General features: G+C 40.2%; 2 protein-coding genes across 4 annotated transcripts in view; one reads left to right on the forward strand and one right to left on the reverse strand.

The window, feature by feature from the left end:
* The window catches only part of NVL (nuclear VCP like), a 43,378-nt gene extending 34,710 nt beyond the window's left edge, over positions 1–8,668 (forward strand). For all 3 annotated transcript variants that reach the window (XM_035556956.2, XM_035556966.2, XM_035556983.2), the window contains exons 21-23: positions 709–797; positions 4,837–4,907; positions 6,012–8,668. In XM_035556956.2, the coding sequence (XP_035412849.1) occupies positions 709–797; positions 4,837–4,907; positions 6,012–6,056 (205 nt within the window). In that variant the 3' untranslated portion in view covers positions 6,057–8,668. The remainder of the gene's footprint in view (positions 1–708; positions 798–4,836; positions 4,908–6,011) is intronic.
* Positions 8,669–10,338: 1,670 nt separating this feature from the next.
* Positions 10,339–15,371, reverse strand: DEGS1 (delta 4-desaturase, sphingolipid 1). The gene is made up of 3 exons (XM_035557040.2): positions 15,201–15,371; positions 13,706–14,448; positions 10,339–11,582 (listed from the first exon to the last, which is right to left on the reverse strand). Exons 1-3 carry the CDS (start codon positions 15,280–15,282, stop codon positions 11,436–11,438), a joined length of 972 nt encoding a protein of 323 aa, XP_035412933.1. The 5' UTR covers positions 15,283–15,371; the 3' UTR covers positions 10,339–11,435.
* Positions 15,372–15,943: the final 572 nt, after the last annotated feature.

Consider the following 15,943-nt stretch of genomic DNA (forward strand, 5'->3'; position numbering starts at 1 on the left):
CCAGTCTGAAGGCTCATGAAAAGTTTAACAGCTGGAAACTGCAAACAAATATTTCAAAAGGCTGATCTGACCAGATTTTGTGAATGCCGTTATTTTAGGAGCATGTTGGTTTATCTATAGATCCAGCTTTTGGCGACCGTCTCTCTTGTAATAATGGGTGATGCCATTTGAATCTTTCATAAGACTAATACCAAAACAATCTACTGTGTTTTCACCAAGTGGCACAATATTGATCAATCCCTTGGCATTTTTGATGACATTAGTTGGGTTTTGCCTCTTCCCTTGCTTCTCATTTGCTTGATCTTAATCTGAGGCTAAAATCTGGAGGACTTAACTCCTTCCTAAGGTACACAATAGGTTTGCTGTGCTCTCCCTGTTGGGTAGATAGAAGAATGCAGCTGTGTATAGGAAAGAAAAGGGAAAGGTAGCCCGTTGATGCATTTAGCTCTGCACCTAAATGATTTTAGATATCTAACTTAAGTCTGTAAGGTATTATAGGTTTTAAAATGGAACTGCTGTGACTACTTGATTTTTCATATTTTTTAATGTAATAATTTATGCTGTGGATTTTTGAAGAGGTTTTTGTAATTTCCCTCGCCTTTTGCCGGTCTCTTACAATTATTTGTAGTGTCTTGCCTACCTATATGCTATTATCAAAAAGACAAGATAAATTTATCCTAAAATAACTTGTTCTGTTTTTATCTGTAGAGGTGCAGACCTTTCTGCTTTAGTACGTGAGGCTTCAATTTGTGCATTGAGACAGGAAATGGCCCTGTGGGATAGTAAAAGCAAGAAAGGTAAGAAAGCTTTACAAAAATCTTAACTGAACAGTAAGAAGATAATGGAGTATAAAGTGTTTAATGTAATGTAACAACTAGCACAGAGGCATGCGTGCTGTGCGTAAGTGATTGATGACTTCCGATCCAAACAAAAAACAAGTCATATTTGTTTCCAGAAAATGTTAAGTACCTTTGAAGTAGATGAAGGGGAGAGTAACAGGAAAAAAACAGTTAAGCTGGAGGTTTAGCATAAATTGTTTTACTGAAAAAAATTAACCTTGTAACCTTAAAGAAAAGTCAACGTTAAATAGTAGCGCAAAATGATAATTCTTATGCTAAACTGAATTATGTCTTTGCCTAATTTTCACATAATTATTGAAGACTACTTATACTGACCTATTGGCATATTTGTGTACAGCTGTTACTGTAAACACACTTATCACATACCTTTGGAACACAATCGTATTGTGTAATTGAATACACGTATCTAGTTGTAATATCGCTAGGAAAAGCTGAGAGCAATTATTGATCTTAGGTGTTTAGCTTATCAGTGGCTCTTGCCAGAACTTTAACAGGGAGTTGTAAGTTGTTTCAAGTACTATTTCTGCCTGTTCCATATCTCTCAGCACTTCTAAGTTGCTTTTTCCTGTTTTTCCTTTTTTTTTTTTTTTGTTTTGTGCACACAGATAGGAGAACGTAGTTGGAAACTGGAGCCATTTATATAGTGTGTGTACATCTTTTTTTTTTTTTCCAGAACATTCTTTCATTTTTTTTTTTACTTAAAAGTCAAAATGTAAAGCTAAGATGGAATTGAGACTTGTCAGTTGGCCTTGGAAAATGTTAGATTTTCATTACTTTTCTGATTTCTGAGAACCACACTGGATTTTTAATAGGTTTGAATCATTCCTTTTGATCTAATGTGTACTGTCTTATTTGTTTTTAACAACAGTAGGTAAGCAGAGCAGAATATATGTATTTCTTCTTATAAAGGAGCTAGCATTTAATTTGGGGGGGCATGGGACTGGTTGCCCAATTTGCTTGCTGTAGATGGAATAAAAAGCTCTTGGTTTTAGATAGGAAAAATTCAGAAATTTGTTTGATTTTTATAATTATTCTGAGTGTAGGAGGTTTGATTCAAAAATGTCACTCACTTGAATTCAGCCTTTAAATTTAGGATTGTAGCCTGACCACTAAATTATATGGATCTGTTGGCAGACAGCAAGTCCATAAATTGTGCACAGATTGATCTGCATGTTTGTAGCAGCTGTTTGTTTGGGATGTTGTTGTTTCCTGTATTCTAAGATGTCAGCCCTGGCTGGTATGAAAGTGCTTAAGGTGGTTTCTGATTGGAAATCCTGTTCATTTATATCTTCAGAAGAGTAGTGTGCATACACAGACTGGATAATTTCTTCTGCCAGTGTTACCACAGGACTCATGCAACTGATTCCCCTCCTACATGATGTAATGTGGCTGTAGATGAGTGCTACGTGTCCCTTGTCGTTCAGTTCCTTAGAAACACTTTGCTGAGATCAGGGCTGATTCTTTCAATTCTGTAGAAACCTCTGTTGCAACCTCCTTATTTCCTTGTGCCTGAATTCCCCCCCAGTCCCACCATTCCAGTGTCCCTCCCCCCACTGCACCCCCTCTCAAAAAGCAAGATCTGATCCTTGTTTGATACTTCTGAATTAAAAGAAGGGAAGCAGTTATCCTTCACTCGTGTAGGTCAAAAAGTCTAATTTGAAATTTTTAAGTATGTAGTCTTATTTTAAAAAGACTGCACCTGCTGATATACTTTGATATTAATGCATCGTTGAAGAGAAGATAAATTGTCTTAAAAAATAAGACATTCATACTTAGTTATCCAGACTAAATGGTTTTGTCTTCAGAAATCAAGGCAAATAATGCAAGCAGCAAAGGTATAGGTTACTGACAGCCAACTTCACATTAGCAAGCATTGTGCCTGATTTTATAACACAATACACATGAAGCAGCCTAACCTACTTTTGTTGAGGTAAACTATTTTACCTAGCAGTAGGTAAAAGCATACTTACACCTAGCCATAGCTAATACACTTAAATTTGTATCATACTGTTTCACCATGACTGTTTCTGATAGTCACGTTCTAATTGTCTTCCTAGCTGACTAATGCTGTTTCCTCCTCCCCCTTCCCCCCTCCCTGTAGCTTAGACTATATTACATTTCATAATTTGATTTAAAAGAGACTTAAAACCAAAAGTGAAAGCAATATGAAATTCTCATAGCTTTCTTTTAATATTTAATGGAGTTTTGATGAGTCATTGTTAAAGCCATTTGGCTTCTGTGAAAGACCCAAGATGAGGTTTTTCTTACTAATAGTAGGTGTTGCCTTGGGCAAATAAAATACTTACATTCAAGCTTTAAATGCACATGTTTGTTCTTACTGGTATAACTTTATATGGTAGTGGGAGCCTTGAATAAAAGCTTCAGAGAACTGAGATAAAATGCAGCAAGGTTGTATATTTAGTTCAATGAACTTTATCAGCATCTTAAACAAATCATCATCTTTAGTGACCTTCATCTGCTGTGTAGTCTTTTCGCTATTCAGAAGAACTTAGAAGAAAATTTTTCTTACTTCATATATCAAATATATTAATGAATATAATTGATATACTGAATATAATGAATTAAGATTTTTTTCATATCTGCACATCCTGTTCATACTACAAAGATGTTCATAAAGGTAGTGACAGTACATACCCATGAAAGCTAAAAGTGTCTTAATTGAATGCATAAAAAAAATGCACCAAATTGACATTTTTATTTACTTCTAGCATATTTGATACATGAGCTTTAGCATTGTAGTAAATCTGTATAGTGATATCTTGGGATTCTTAAGTCTAGACTAACGTCTCACTTGTAAGAGCAGAGGGATCCATGATTTGAGGTTATGCTTACCTGTTAGCAGACCAAAACCAAAACAAACAACAGCAATAGCTGCATTAGAATCAAAAAAGGGATTTACAAAAACAAACTTAGAGGCAACTGAAAAAACAAAAAACAGCTTACAGTTCTGTGTGACGTCAAACAAGACAATGATATGAAGTGTATTATTTAGGAATTACGTATCCTGTGGCAGAATTGGGATAATAATGTTTTCTAGTTACTAAATACAATTCTGTAGAGAAGCTTAATATTAAATGTGTGTAGATGATAAAGCACAGAAGTAGCAGGATGAGAAGTTTACTTCTAGAAGGAATAAGGGACGTGAATTCTAACTGAAGTTGATGTTGTTGACACTTTGACAATGAAAGTTCAGTCTGCAGGTAGAAACATTAATAAATAACTTTCTGAAACAAACGAAGTGTCCTTTGTTTCAAGGTACAAGGGATAATGGGGATTAAGCACTTGCCTAAGATACAATATATAAGGAGTGCCTGAAGTCGCTTGGTTTGTTCAGCCTAGGGAAGAGAGGAGACATTATGGTGGCCTACAGCTTCCTCATGAGGGGGAGCAGAGGGGCAAGCACTGATCTCTTCTCTCTAATGACCACTGCTAGGGCCCAAGAGAACAGTATGAGGCTGCAACAGGGGAGGTTCAGGCTGAATATTAGAAAAAGGTTCTTTACTGAGAGGGTGGTCAGGCACTGGAACAAGGTCCCCAGGGAAGTGATCACAGCAACGAGCCTGCCCGGAGTTCAAGAAGCATTAGGCAGTGCTTGCAGATGTATATTCTGGTTTTGGGTGGTCCTGTGTGGATCCAGGAGTTGGACTCGATGATCCTTGTGGGTCCCTTCCAACTCAGGATATTCTATGATTCTGTGGTGGTTTTACCTTGCTAGGCAGCTGAACTCCACCACAACCGCTCTCTCACTCCACCTCCTCAGAAGAGGCAGGACATATTAAATGTAACACTTGAGGTGTTCTTTTCAATTCAGATCTCAATTATTCAGTTAGATCTCATGCAACTGATTAGTACATAGTTAGGTTTCATAAATGCTGCATTGAAATACAGGCAAAAAAAATCACTTGCCACTTGCCTGCAGTTTTGTCTAGTAACTTTTTACACTTTGTTCTTTCAGGAGAAATCAGGATTTCCCATAAACACTTTGAAGAAGCTTTTAGGAAAGTGAAATCTTCAGTATCAAAAAAGGTGAGAATAACTTCAAGTATGTAAGTACAATCATCGCCCTAGAAGGAATACTCTATGTTAGAGAGTGGTGAGAATACTGATGGTCGCAATACACTTGCATGCATTCTAGCAATTGACATTACCTCTGTTTCAGCATACTTCTGATATTTTTGCGAAGTTAATGAAAGTCTCTTTTCACCTGCAGATGATGCAGTGTGGTAGATGGATTACCCTGTTGTCAGTTAGCTTTCAGTGTAGTACCTTGAACTTTTAATTGCCATTTGCAGATTAGTTATTCACCTGATCCTCACATCATATCTGTGGAATTTTTAGTTGGAAGTCAAGGCCTTCAGACTTTATCACCACCTTTCTTCCCCCAGATGGATATGCACCCAGAGGTGCTCAGCCACTTCTGTTAATGTGCAAAAGACGTCATTTTGAGATAGGAAAAGACTGATAAGAATCTAGATAGTGGTTTTTTTCCTGATTTGAATTTGTCAACGAAGTTCATGCTTTCAAGGTTATCTTATGGCTAATTATTTTTAACATCTGAAATGAAATCTGTTCACTAATCTTACTGTAATTGAGAAGGTAATAAATATAGAAATTGTTGTTGCAGAGTTTGTTAATAGGTCTTCATGTACAGCCAAGAGTATACTGCAGTCAAAATACTTTAATATATTCACTTTGAACTATATAGCCAGAGAGAACAAGGTAACTATTTTAACCTAGTTAGACTAGCAAAAGATGATCTTGTCTGCTCCTTTTGGCAGACATGGATTGAGTGTGTAGATGGCCAATTTGGTAGCTCACCTGGCTACAGCTGTAGCTTCCTTGTGAAGCTGTGTTCTAAGTCTAGCATGGCAATATGAAGTAGAATAACTCTGCCAAAGGCATCTGTTAATTACATAACATTGGTGACTATCAACAGAGAACCTCATTTACGAGGGCAGTAGGATTTTTTTCACCCTTGCTTTCCTGGTCAATCATTTAGACTAGAGCTAGTGGCTTATGTTTTCATGGTTTGTTTCACATATTTAGTAATTATGTAAAGTAACTTATAAGTGCTGCATGTGTTTAGTGTTGTCTAAAGTGTTTTTTCCCCTCTTATCTTGGCACTGCTAGGATCAGATAATGTATGAAGAATTGCGTCAGTCACTGTGCAGGTGACACATCTGGACAATTCCTAGAGGAGTCTTATTCTACATGGAGTTTTTTTAATATCTGCACCAGATTTCAAGAGACAGGTTGGAAAGAAGCTGTACCACATCTCCCTCAACTTTTTACGCAGCACCTGAAAAAAAGTCATTATAATCGACTGCTGTAAACAATCCTTAGTTTAACTACTTACAGAATAAAATATACAATTTCTACTTATCACCATAAAAAAATGCTTTTAGTGCTCAAGATCAAAGGCTATTTTCATACAATATTTGGTGCCCTCAGTCAGAAAACCCTCAGAAACACACAAGCTAACCCTTCAATATTTCTACTGCTCTACTAGCTGTTTTCAACTGTTAATGAAAACAGCTATGTTTTCAAGAACAAGGACTCGAAGAATTACACAGGGCAAAGAGCTGTGAAAGTAGACTGGGAAGGTGTTGCACTGTTTGTTACCATACCAGTGATCATGCCTTTTCCAAATACAGTGACACATGATGAACTTCTGATGAGCATCAGAAGTTCTCAGAGCTTCTGCTGTCTTCTTTTCATGTTATCAAAAGAAGCGAAGCTATCCAGAGCTAAGCAAGCTGTCTCAATTATCTACGAGACAGCAAGTCTGTATAGACCTATACAAGAACCACCTATGTTAACTAAACTTTCTGTTCTACCTCTACAACTGTACAGTTTCTTACATTTAAAAGTAAAGTTTTTGCTTTACAGGAAAGCTTCAACTTTTTGAAAGCAAGCTGTGAAGCCTTTTAGTACAATAACTTACTCAATTCACTTGACCATTTGAAAGAGCTGACCAATGGAAAAAAAACAAATCCATCTGGAGCCATATGAAAACAGTATACGCTACCTCAAGTATCTAGTTTGAAAGTGCAAGCAGTTCTGCATTTAGGTAGAATTATAGCCTTTTTTTAAACCTGTGGCATACATTGCTTTCAAACAAAAAATACATTACATATAAAAACTTGATCATGAACAGAAGAAAAGTCTTTGCAACTTCAGTGATACAATTTAAGAAATATTTGGCATCCTTTCTTGGAAAAATGCATGGCAAGCAAGACACTTTTACAATTGAAAATAGCCACAGGAATGTTTTCTCCTTTATGGATATAAAGAGGAAAATCCTGTAGCAGACTTAAGTATAACTGTAGCTGATGAGCTTATGAATGAGTCAGATCCTCAAGTCCTGGCATATCCACCAAGAATTCTCATTCTTTCCTCTTACAATGTTATTATTTCTGTATATATATGGAACAAGTAAGCAGAGTAGGAACAAGACCAAGGAGGTAGTACTGTTCAAGCAGTAGTAATATTACTATTCAAGTAGTAATAACAGTATAGCCTTGTCAAAACGTATCTTAATATTAAGAAGAATGATCACAAGACACCTTGAAAATGTGACACTGGGAAAGCAACTGGGGTGCAGGAAGGTTTGAAGTTACCAGAAAAGTTGAAAAATTGAAAGAGGTGAGCTATCCATATCCTGTTTGCTTACCTTGTCTGGGCTATGCTTGTCAAGGAGCAGGAGAGCAGGCAACTGAACTCTTGACTGTTCACACAAGAAAGTTCGGCACCCACATGGCTACTTTTTCTTGTAGGAAATTCTGCTTAGGCTACAATACTCAGAAAAAAACTAGATAAGCAATAAAATGCAAGATTACTTGTGCCTGTACATAGAGAACAGGCATTCATACAATACAGAGACCACTACCTTGTTCTGCATATACTATTTCTTTACTAGCAGATGGAGCTGGAGGTCTCCCTCTAGTCATCTTCTTGATCTCTTGATCTTGTCCCAACAGAAACAAAATGTTCATCTTGTCATTCTTCTCTCACTTCTCAGGAGGCTAGTCACATATCTAAATCACAGTAATGATTCTGTAGCAGGGCATGTTAGATAGTAACAAGCATAGATGGCATCAGAGACAGTCCAGGGAACTGTCAACACAATTCACTGCCTTTGGTTTTGGCTCAATAGGAAACATTTTCAACAATTCTGTCCTTCCTTACATTGCAGGCTCAATTATGAAACAGAGGATTTGATAGAGCATTGCATACATAGAGTTGCATTGCAGATTGCAATACCAAGGGCATATCTGCAATGTTTAGGCACACGTACTTATCAGATTGCTTGTTTGTAGACAGTCCCAGGAAAAGTCTTAGTAGACCTAGAAGGGGCTCCATGCTTTGCAGTGTGCAAGGTTAAAAACAGAAGGACTTGCTTTGCCTTAGTTCTTTCAAGACTCTTTCAAATTTACAAACAAGTGCACTTTCTAAAAGCTGCCTTGGACCACTTACCAGGCAAGTTCACTACCAGAAGTGAACTTTTCTCCTCTTCATCCAATAGGATGAGGGTGGTAGAGCCTGCAAGTTACCTAGAAAAGATCAATTTTCCAGTATTTGGAGATTTTTATTTTTACATGTGTCATGTGCTTGACAACTACATAGGAAGAAACCTTAATATAGATACAGAACCAAAAGTCATAACTACTTTTCAACTGATACTGGTTCTAAGTAATAAGTCTTGCCTTGGATCTGAAAGTAGAGTTGCACAGCCAGAAAGGTGCAGCCATTTAATCCATGATAATTGGCTACTGTTCTGGAACAGACAGGTTCAACAACAAAACAAGAAAGCCAGAGGCAAAGATTGTTGTGAAAGGGGAATACATCCACACCTGTCCTGTGGGAAAACTCATGCCAAGTATCATCAGACTCCAGGATGCATTACTTACTCCACTTAAGCAACTTCAGGTAATTTGGGGGGGGGAGGGGAATGTTAAAAGCTACGAAAAGTGCTTAAATGTGTTTGTCTGACAAGCTAATAAGATGCTTTAGTTACACAGGAAGGAATAAACCCTAACAACCATGTTGAAAAAGGGTGAAGTTAGCCAGTTCCATCTGAATACAGTTTAAAAGACTGCCAAGGTCCTTAGTGCTCTTTAGGTTGAGATTGGTCTTCGCTTTGTGGTTAGTCAGAGCTTCCTCCAACTTTCAGGAGGCTTCTAGAAAAATCCCTGCTAATGAAGTCAGATGCAGACACCCCTCTTATGCAATGCATGGGAGTTAAGTTATCTTAAAGTGGTGGTTACCAATGCTTGCAAAAATCAGATGACAGTTTAGATCCAAACACAAGTCTTACTGGCCCAGATTAAACTGGTCCAATACACATTCTCCAAATGGTAGCCAGTAGCAGATGCTTCAGAAAGCCTACAGCAAGCATAGGCATTTCCCTCAGAATTCCCTGCTATTCTGCACCTTTTAAAGTGAAAGTGTGTTTATAATCAGAATTGGAAGTAGGTAACTAAGCCTAAGGATGGAAGTTCACATCTGATCTGTCTTCCTAGATAAACATTTAAGATAATTAACTTCTCCACATTATCTTTTAACGGCAAAACATTTTGGAGAGACTTTACATACTTCATTCAGCTATGGTGAGCCATCAGCACTGAAGAGATTTAGTACCACCATTCACTTCCTAACTTGAGGGCTTAAAGTTTTGCCATTTAAACCTATTCAAGTCTTCAAAGTCAGTTTTCTTCTGAGTAGAAAGAAGCAGCAGCAATTCTTCAGATCATTCCACACCACCACTCATTAGGACAGGCCTTCTAGCAACTGCTTTAGTAATATAGCTTTATCTAAAACTTCAGTCCTTCAGCATTAGGGGACCAGTTAAAAAAACACCCAGTGTTACTTGAATCTTTGCTTTTTAATTACAAGTAAAAATACTGGATAAAGTATATTGTGACATTACACTGTACCCTGAGCAATATGCTGGCTAGCTACCATATCATTGGCATCACAATGAAGTTGCTTTGTAAGTGGTTGGCACACTTTCATACCATTTCTATTACTTAACCACAGATAAGGGCCCTGCCTTAAAAGAAAATCTATTAGAAAACAAGACCACAGTCAGTTGAGGGTTCAGATGTACATGCGTTCTTCTTAGGTATTCAGCTTCTTTTGAAAATAAAAATGCAGATGTTAAAGACATCTAAAAATCAAGTTACTTACAGCAGACCAGTACGGACAGGAGCCTGAGACTTTCACCTTCATTGGGTTCCGTCTTTTAAATAAGTGAAGATGGATATCATAGAAACACCATTTGAGATTTAAGAGTGACTTGTATCCATCTTTCACAGCTTAAAGCTATCACCAACACATTATATGATAGAAGACAAATACACTGTGCTGAGGTATGTAGAGATTCTTCTGTGCTCAGTAAGTCTATCCATTTTCTGTTCCCACTTCAAAAACTTCTTAAGCAGGAAATTCAATAGCATCACCTATGCTCTCACCATATTTTAATATGCATGAAAACCAGTATTTATGTAGGGTACTGTCGATTTAAAAATCAAGAACATTTAGCAACACCTTTCTGTGTACACAAGTGACTAATATACCTAAAGGGTTGAGTTGCCAGTGGCTGTAGCTAGCATTGTTTGCCAGAACAGTATCTGCTTCAACTGATCCAGTTTTCCATACAAGCCAAGTTTCCAAACAAGTGTCAATATTAGCATTTAAAACCACAGGAACAGCAGAAACAACTAGGTTCTACCTAGTCATTTTACTCCACAGATGAGAAAAACTTCAAAACATAGAACTGAGATTTTTCCATGTTGCAAAAATCTTGCTCAGTTACATTGTAGCTTACACAACAAGATGCCAAATACTGCCTGCTCAAGCTACATGCCAACATAAGCTGTTTAAGGAGTAGATGGAGCCCCTCAAAGTTAGTGATACCATCAAATTCCTCAACTTTTCACAGGGATATCACAAGCCACCTATATCATACCAGTTTCATATAAGTGATAGAATGCTCCTTTAAGGTACTTCCTGTAGGACAGGTAGCACTTTCAAGTAATACTTCAAATGGCATTACATATTTAAACAAAAGGGACTTAACATTTGTGTGAATTTAGTTCTACCCATAAATCAGGAAACAAGTTCAACAGAAGATTTAAGTTAACAAATCATGTTAGTTTAGAATTAACAGGTAAGTACAGCATCTTAATACTACAGTCAGCTAAATAACATGGTGTGGGCAGTGCGCTACACTGGGAACCTTTAAAATATTGAGAGCCAAACAGGTATTTTGTACAGACTGAACACCTGCCGGAGTAAATCCTTTAACAAAGTTATTTAGCATTAAGCATATAACACTGATCTTCAGGCAAACACACATACATTTAACCAATGAATCTGAGGACTGCTAGGAATGTTACAGCTGGTAATAGTCTGCTACAAAATCTTCAAGAATGCATTGCTACGTTGCTGTAGATCTTAATTCAGGACACTAGTCAACATCTTTAGCAAGAGACCTTATACCAGTTACTTTAAAGCAAGCAGACATTTCAAAGTTTCTTGTTTGCCAGAACTTTAATCTTGTTTCACTTCACCCTTTAATTGCCTCTTCATGCGTGAATATGGGCTGATTGTGTCATCCATCACAAAGTCATAAAGCACTTTTATCCACGAGTAATACTGTGGCAGGTTGTCATAGTATTCAGCCGCTATCTTCTTCACCTGAAGAGAAACACAAGGTTCATTTACTATTTATATTAGTATCAGTCATGACAACTTTACTACCTCCAACCTGTATCTTAATGCAGATAGACTAAAAGTTTTATTTTAGATGTTAGATTCTAGAAGAAAAGCTCTTAGTGCCACCACATGAAAGTTTCTTTTTGGTGGTTAATCACCTCCTTCATGCGAAGCTTGCACACTGTGAAGGTTAAGCAGGACAAACTAAGCCTAACACTGACATCCATTCACTGTGCTACCTAAGGAACAATGCAGCTCACCAACTCCAAGCAAGCAAGCAGTTGGATTGCTAGTTGAGGTGAGGGACTCAATTCAGAGCTGACGTGTGTATATATATACATACATATATATATATACACACACACACACACACAAACACGCAGACAAGTATCACTAAAAAAGACTTACTAAAAAAGACTTTGCAAAGTTGTGAGGAGTTAACAGCCATTTTCAGTATGTACTTTCACACCTCAGCACTCAGAAAAAACTTGTTCCTCGGAAGAACATCTTGTTTCTGTATTCATTCTTCAATGCCTGTCCTTCTAAAGCTTTTTACTCCTAGATGTAGATTTTTTTTTTTATTTAAACAGTATGCTTTTTTAAGCAAAGGCTACTGGAGTTTGTCAGAAATCCTTAATGATTACCTACAGCCAACCATCTAACACCTTTAAAACCTGAACAGAACAAGACTGAGCTTTCACTAAATTCCAGTTTCAGACAGAAGATTACTATCAATCCCTACACACAAAATTAATATATTTACATGCTTGGTACAGAACTGAAGATGCTTTTGATCCATCATCACACGACCAAACAGGTCATCTAACCAGTAAACTTCAATTCAACAGTAGTTGTTTTCGGTTCACCAGTACCCCCATTAATTCAGCAATTTTCAGCTCACAGCATAGCAGAGTCCAGTCCAATGAAATTAGCTACACTGTTTAAAGAAAAGACTGTTTTCTCATCAAACCTGTAGATTAACAGTCCTGTAGCAGAGCGAAGTTTTTACCTCTGCAATGAAATGCTTGAAAAAAAAATCATTCCATATTCAGAACTCCAGTATTGGTGCATGAAGTGAAACCTGGTTTACCAGCAGAGATCTACGCATCAATGGTGAGTTAGGTGAGCTCACACAACTTAAGCTATATTTGGAAGATTAAGTCCATGAATAATTTAAAAAAAATGTAATTTCTCTTTAAAAAGAACTAACAGACTCCACTTAAGGCACAGTCTTACCAGGTCTTACTTACCAACCACAAGGACAAAGCTACAAGACCAACACTACAGCTTCTGTCAAACTACAAACTTAGTGCAACAAAAAACGCATTTCATTGAATATTACCTTTAGGTGTAGCCCTGGACACCTGTGTTCTCATTGAGAAACAAAGAAAGAATTAAGCTCCCACTTAAAAGAAAGTAACAAAGACTGAAATTAGAGAGAACCAATTCAAAAATTTACATCTGCTACTTACGCAAACATCACAGATCTAAGTCTTAGTTTTGAAGCCTTGCCATTGTACAGCTGATACTTATTTAGGGTTCAGAGGTTCTCACTAGAGAAAGACTGAGCTGCTCCAGAATAGAAAGCTATTAAACATTTGTCATCAATACAAACACCAGCCATTCCTCAAACCATATCTCTTTCCCCCCACCAGAGAACATCAGTGATAAGGGACTGAAGGATAAGTACGCATTACAATGTTTTACTTAATATTTCAAAAACAGAGCTGACAGAACTCTGAAGGTGCCTGAAACTTAACTAGTTTTCTGCATACTTCCAAACTGAAGAAGAATACTGAAGGCCGAAGGCTGTCCATAACAGAGGCCTAAAGTTAGTACAAAGCATAAAGCCAAGACAGCAAGACATGCATTTCCTCTCCTTTTACGGAAGGGGTTAGAACAGACAGCACACGAGAAGTTTGTTTGGGACTTCTCCCTGTCAATCTACTCTCATTTTTTGTTTTAGAGAAAAAATTACCATATTCCATTCTAACTTCAGAGGGCTTTTCTAACTTCCTTTCTTCTAACTACTTATGCTCTACCTGATTTTCAAATTAGAGTAGGGCTCATTTGAAGAAAAAGAACGGCCTGGGAAGTAAACTTACCAGTGGGAGGCTCTTGCCAGGAATATTGGGGAAGTCATGGTGCTCATTGTGATAGCCGACATTAAAAGTGAGCAAATTAAGTGGTCCATAATAGGAGTAAGTCTCATGGCCCTTCAAAAACATATAATGTTCAGCTATGAAGTGTCCTGAAATCGGGTGCAAACCAAGTCCAAGTACTGAACCAGCAAGCATGTAAAAAATGGATTTGACTCCCCAAAAATAATATATCATGACATCAAAGGAAAGCTGAGCCAACAAGTTGATGATTTCAAGTCGAGTAATTGGTTTGGGATTGATGCAGAGGGGTCTAATGGCATAGAAGAATGGCTGAAGAACAATCCATATGAACTTCCTGAAGCGGGTACAGAAAAACCAGCCCTCGAAGTTGGTAGGGATGTCCACATCAATTCCATCGCCTCCTAAGTAACGATGATGATCCATGTGGTATCTCTTGAAGGATATTGAATACGGGAGACCAATAGGGAGGTTGGCAAATATTCCAAACCATCGGTTCCACATTGCTTTGCTATTGCCAAAGGCACTATTGTGAGAGATCTCGTGAATTGCCAGAGTCATGGAGTGGCTAATACAGCTCCCAAAAATATATGCCCAGAAGACTACCCATTTCCAGTCCAAGTCTTTAACTAGGTAAAACGCAGTCAGCTGCGCAAGAACCATCAGCACAACCACCCAGATCAAGTTGTAGTCCGGCTTCATCAACGCTTTTATTTCGGGATGCTTAGCTATATGGGAGAGAATTCGATAAAAAAAAATATATTTAGAAGCTCTTGTCACAGCATGCTGCCCTAATTAGATGGCACAAGCATATATAATCATTCCTTTCCCTCCTCCTAATTAAGATTTATCTGCAAAGGAAACAGAGAGGCACCACCATTCCATGTGGCACATTTATAGCTATCACGAACTTTCAGAATTAAGTTTAGAATCAAGTAATTTCACCATTTTTCCGCTGCCCAGCGGCCAGCCATCTACGCGACGAGCACCAGTGTCACCTCCAACGGATCCGGGAAGGAAATGACTTCGCGCCGGCGGCCCACGAACACTCCAGAAGCCCTGAGGTAAGCCCGGCTCCTCCGGCCTGAGGACGTGGCCGTGACAGACGCCGCGCGGCTCCCTCCCTCCCACCCTCCCTTCCTAGCAGGCCGCGGGCGCCCCCCGGGAGCTCGACTCGCAGCCGCGGGCCCGGCTCCTCCCGCCCCTTCTCCTTCTCCTCCTCACCCCGCCGAGCCGGGGCCGGCTCCGGGCTCCACGCGGGCGACCAGCGCCGCTCCCCTCACGCGGGCCCGACCCCGGCCCCGCCGCCAGCAGCCCCGAGGGGCGAGGCGCGGCCCCGCCGCCGCGGCTCCTTCCCTTCCCTTCCCCTCCCTCCTCCCCCGCGGGGCTGGCAGCCATTTTGCGGGGATCCCCCCCCTCGCCACGCAGCCCGCGCCGAGGAGCGCCGCCGCCGCCGCCGCCGCCTTCCTTCTCTCCTCACCCAGGATCTCCTTGCGGCGGTCGGCGTGCGGCTGGTCCGTGTACACCCACTCGAAGTCCTCCCTGGCCACCGTGTTCCCCATGCCTGCCTCCCTCGCGCCCTGCCCGCCCGGCTGCGGGCGCCCCCCGGCGCGGCCGTTTATAACGCCGAGGCGGCGGCGGCCCGCCCTGCTCGGTGCCGATTGGCGGCGGCTGCTGCCGGCCGGGCCGGGCTGGGCCGGGCGGAGCCGCCCTGAGGGCCGGTGGTGCGGGGGGCAGGCGACAGACGCAGGGCTCTCGGCCCCCGCTTCCGGCGCAGGGGAAGGGAGGCCGCCGGGGGACGGTGGGAGTCCGGCCTTCGGGGGTCTGTCAGGCCGGAGGAGCGAGGCACGGGGCGCGGCCGGGTTGAGACGCAGGGGAGGAGTTGGCGTTTCAGACTAGTAACGTCGTTGTCTGCGGTGTTGATTTTTAATGATTAATTACGCGGAGAATTGGAGGCGATTCTTGGCTTGTAATTCTAGCGCTCCTTTTGGGAGCCCTCCAGCACCGCGGCGGTACGGAAACTGAAGCGCCTTCGTTCCCGGTCACGTAATTCAAAATGGTAGAAATGCCAGAAAGGCACTGAGCGAGTCCTACGCGCTTGGTTTTCCCCTAGCCTGCTCCCCCGGCCTTGTTTCCCCTGCTCCTCCGCCCCTCAGCGCTGGCTTTCCAGCAGGGCAGGAGGCACAGATGGATGTGTTGCACCAGGTCTGAAGCTGGCGGGTG

This window comes from Cygnus atratus, chromosome 3 (assembly GCF_013377495.2).
Source record: "Cygnus atratus isolate AKBS03 ecotype Queensland, Australia chromosome 3, CAtr_DNAZoo_HiC_assembly, whole genome shotgun sequence".
In the NCBI taxonomy this organism is placed as follows: domain Eukaryota; kingdom Metazoa; phylum Chordata; class Aves; order Anseriformes; family Anatidae; genus Cygnus; species Cygnus atratus.

Coding starts and splice junctions, on each gene's coding strand:
- DEGS1 (XM_035557040.2), bottom strand. CDS start 15,282: ATGGGGAACACGGTGGCCAGGGAGGACTTCGAGTGGGTGTACACGGAC. Junction 14,449..15,200: donor CCGCCGCAAGGAGATCCTGG/GTGAGGAGAGAA, acceptor TCTCCCATATAG/CTAAGCATCCCGAAATAAAA. Junction 11,583..13,705: donor CTGGCAAGAGCCTCCCACTG/GTAAGTTTACTT, acceptor GTTTCTCTTCAG/GTGAAGAAGATAGCGGCTGA.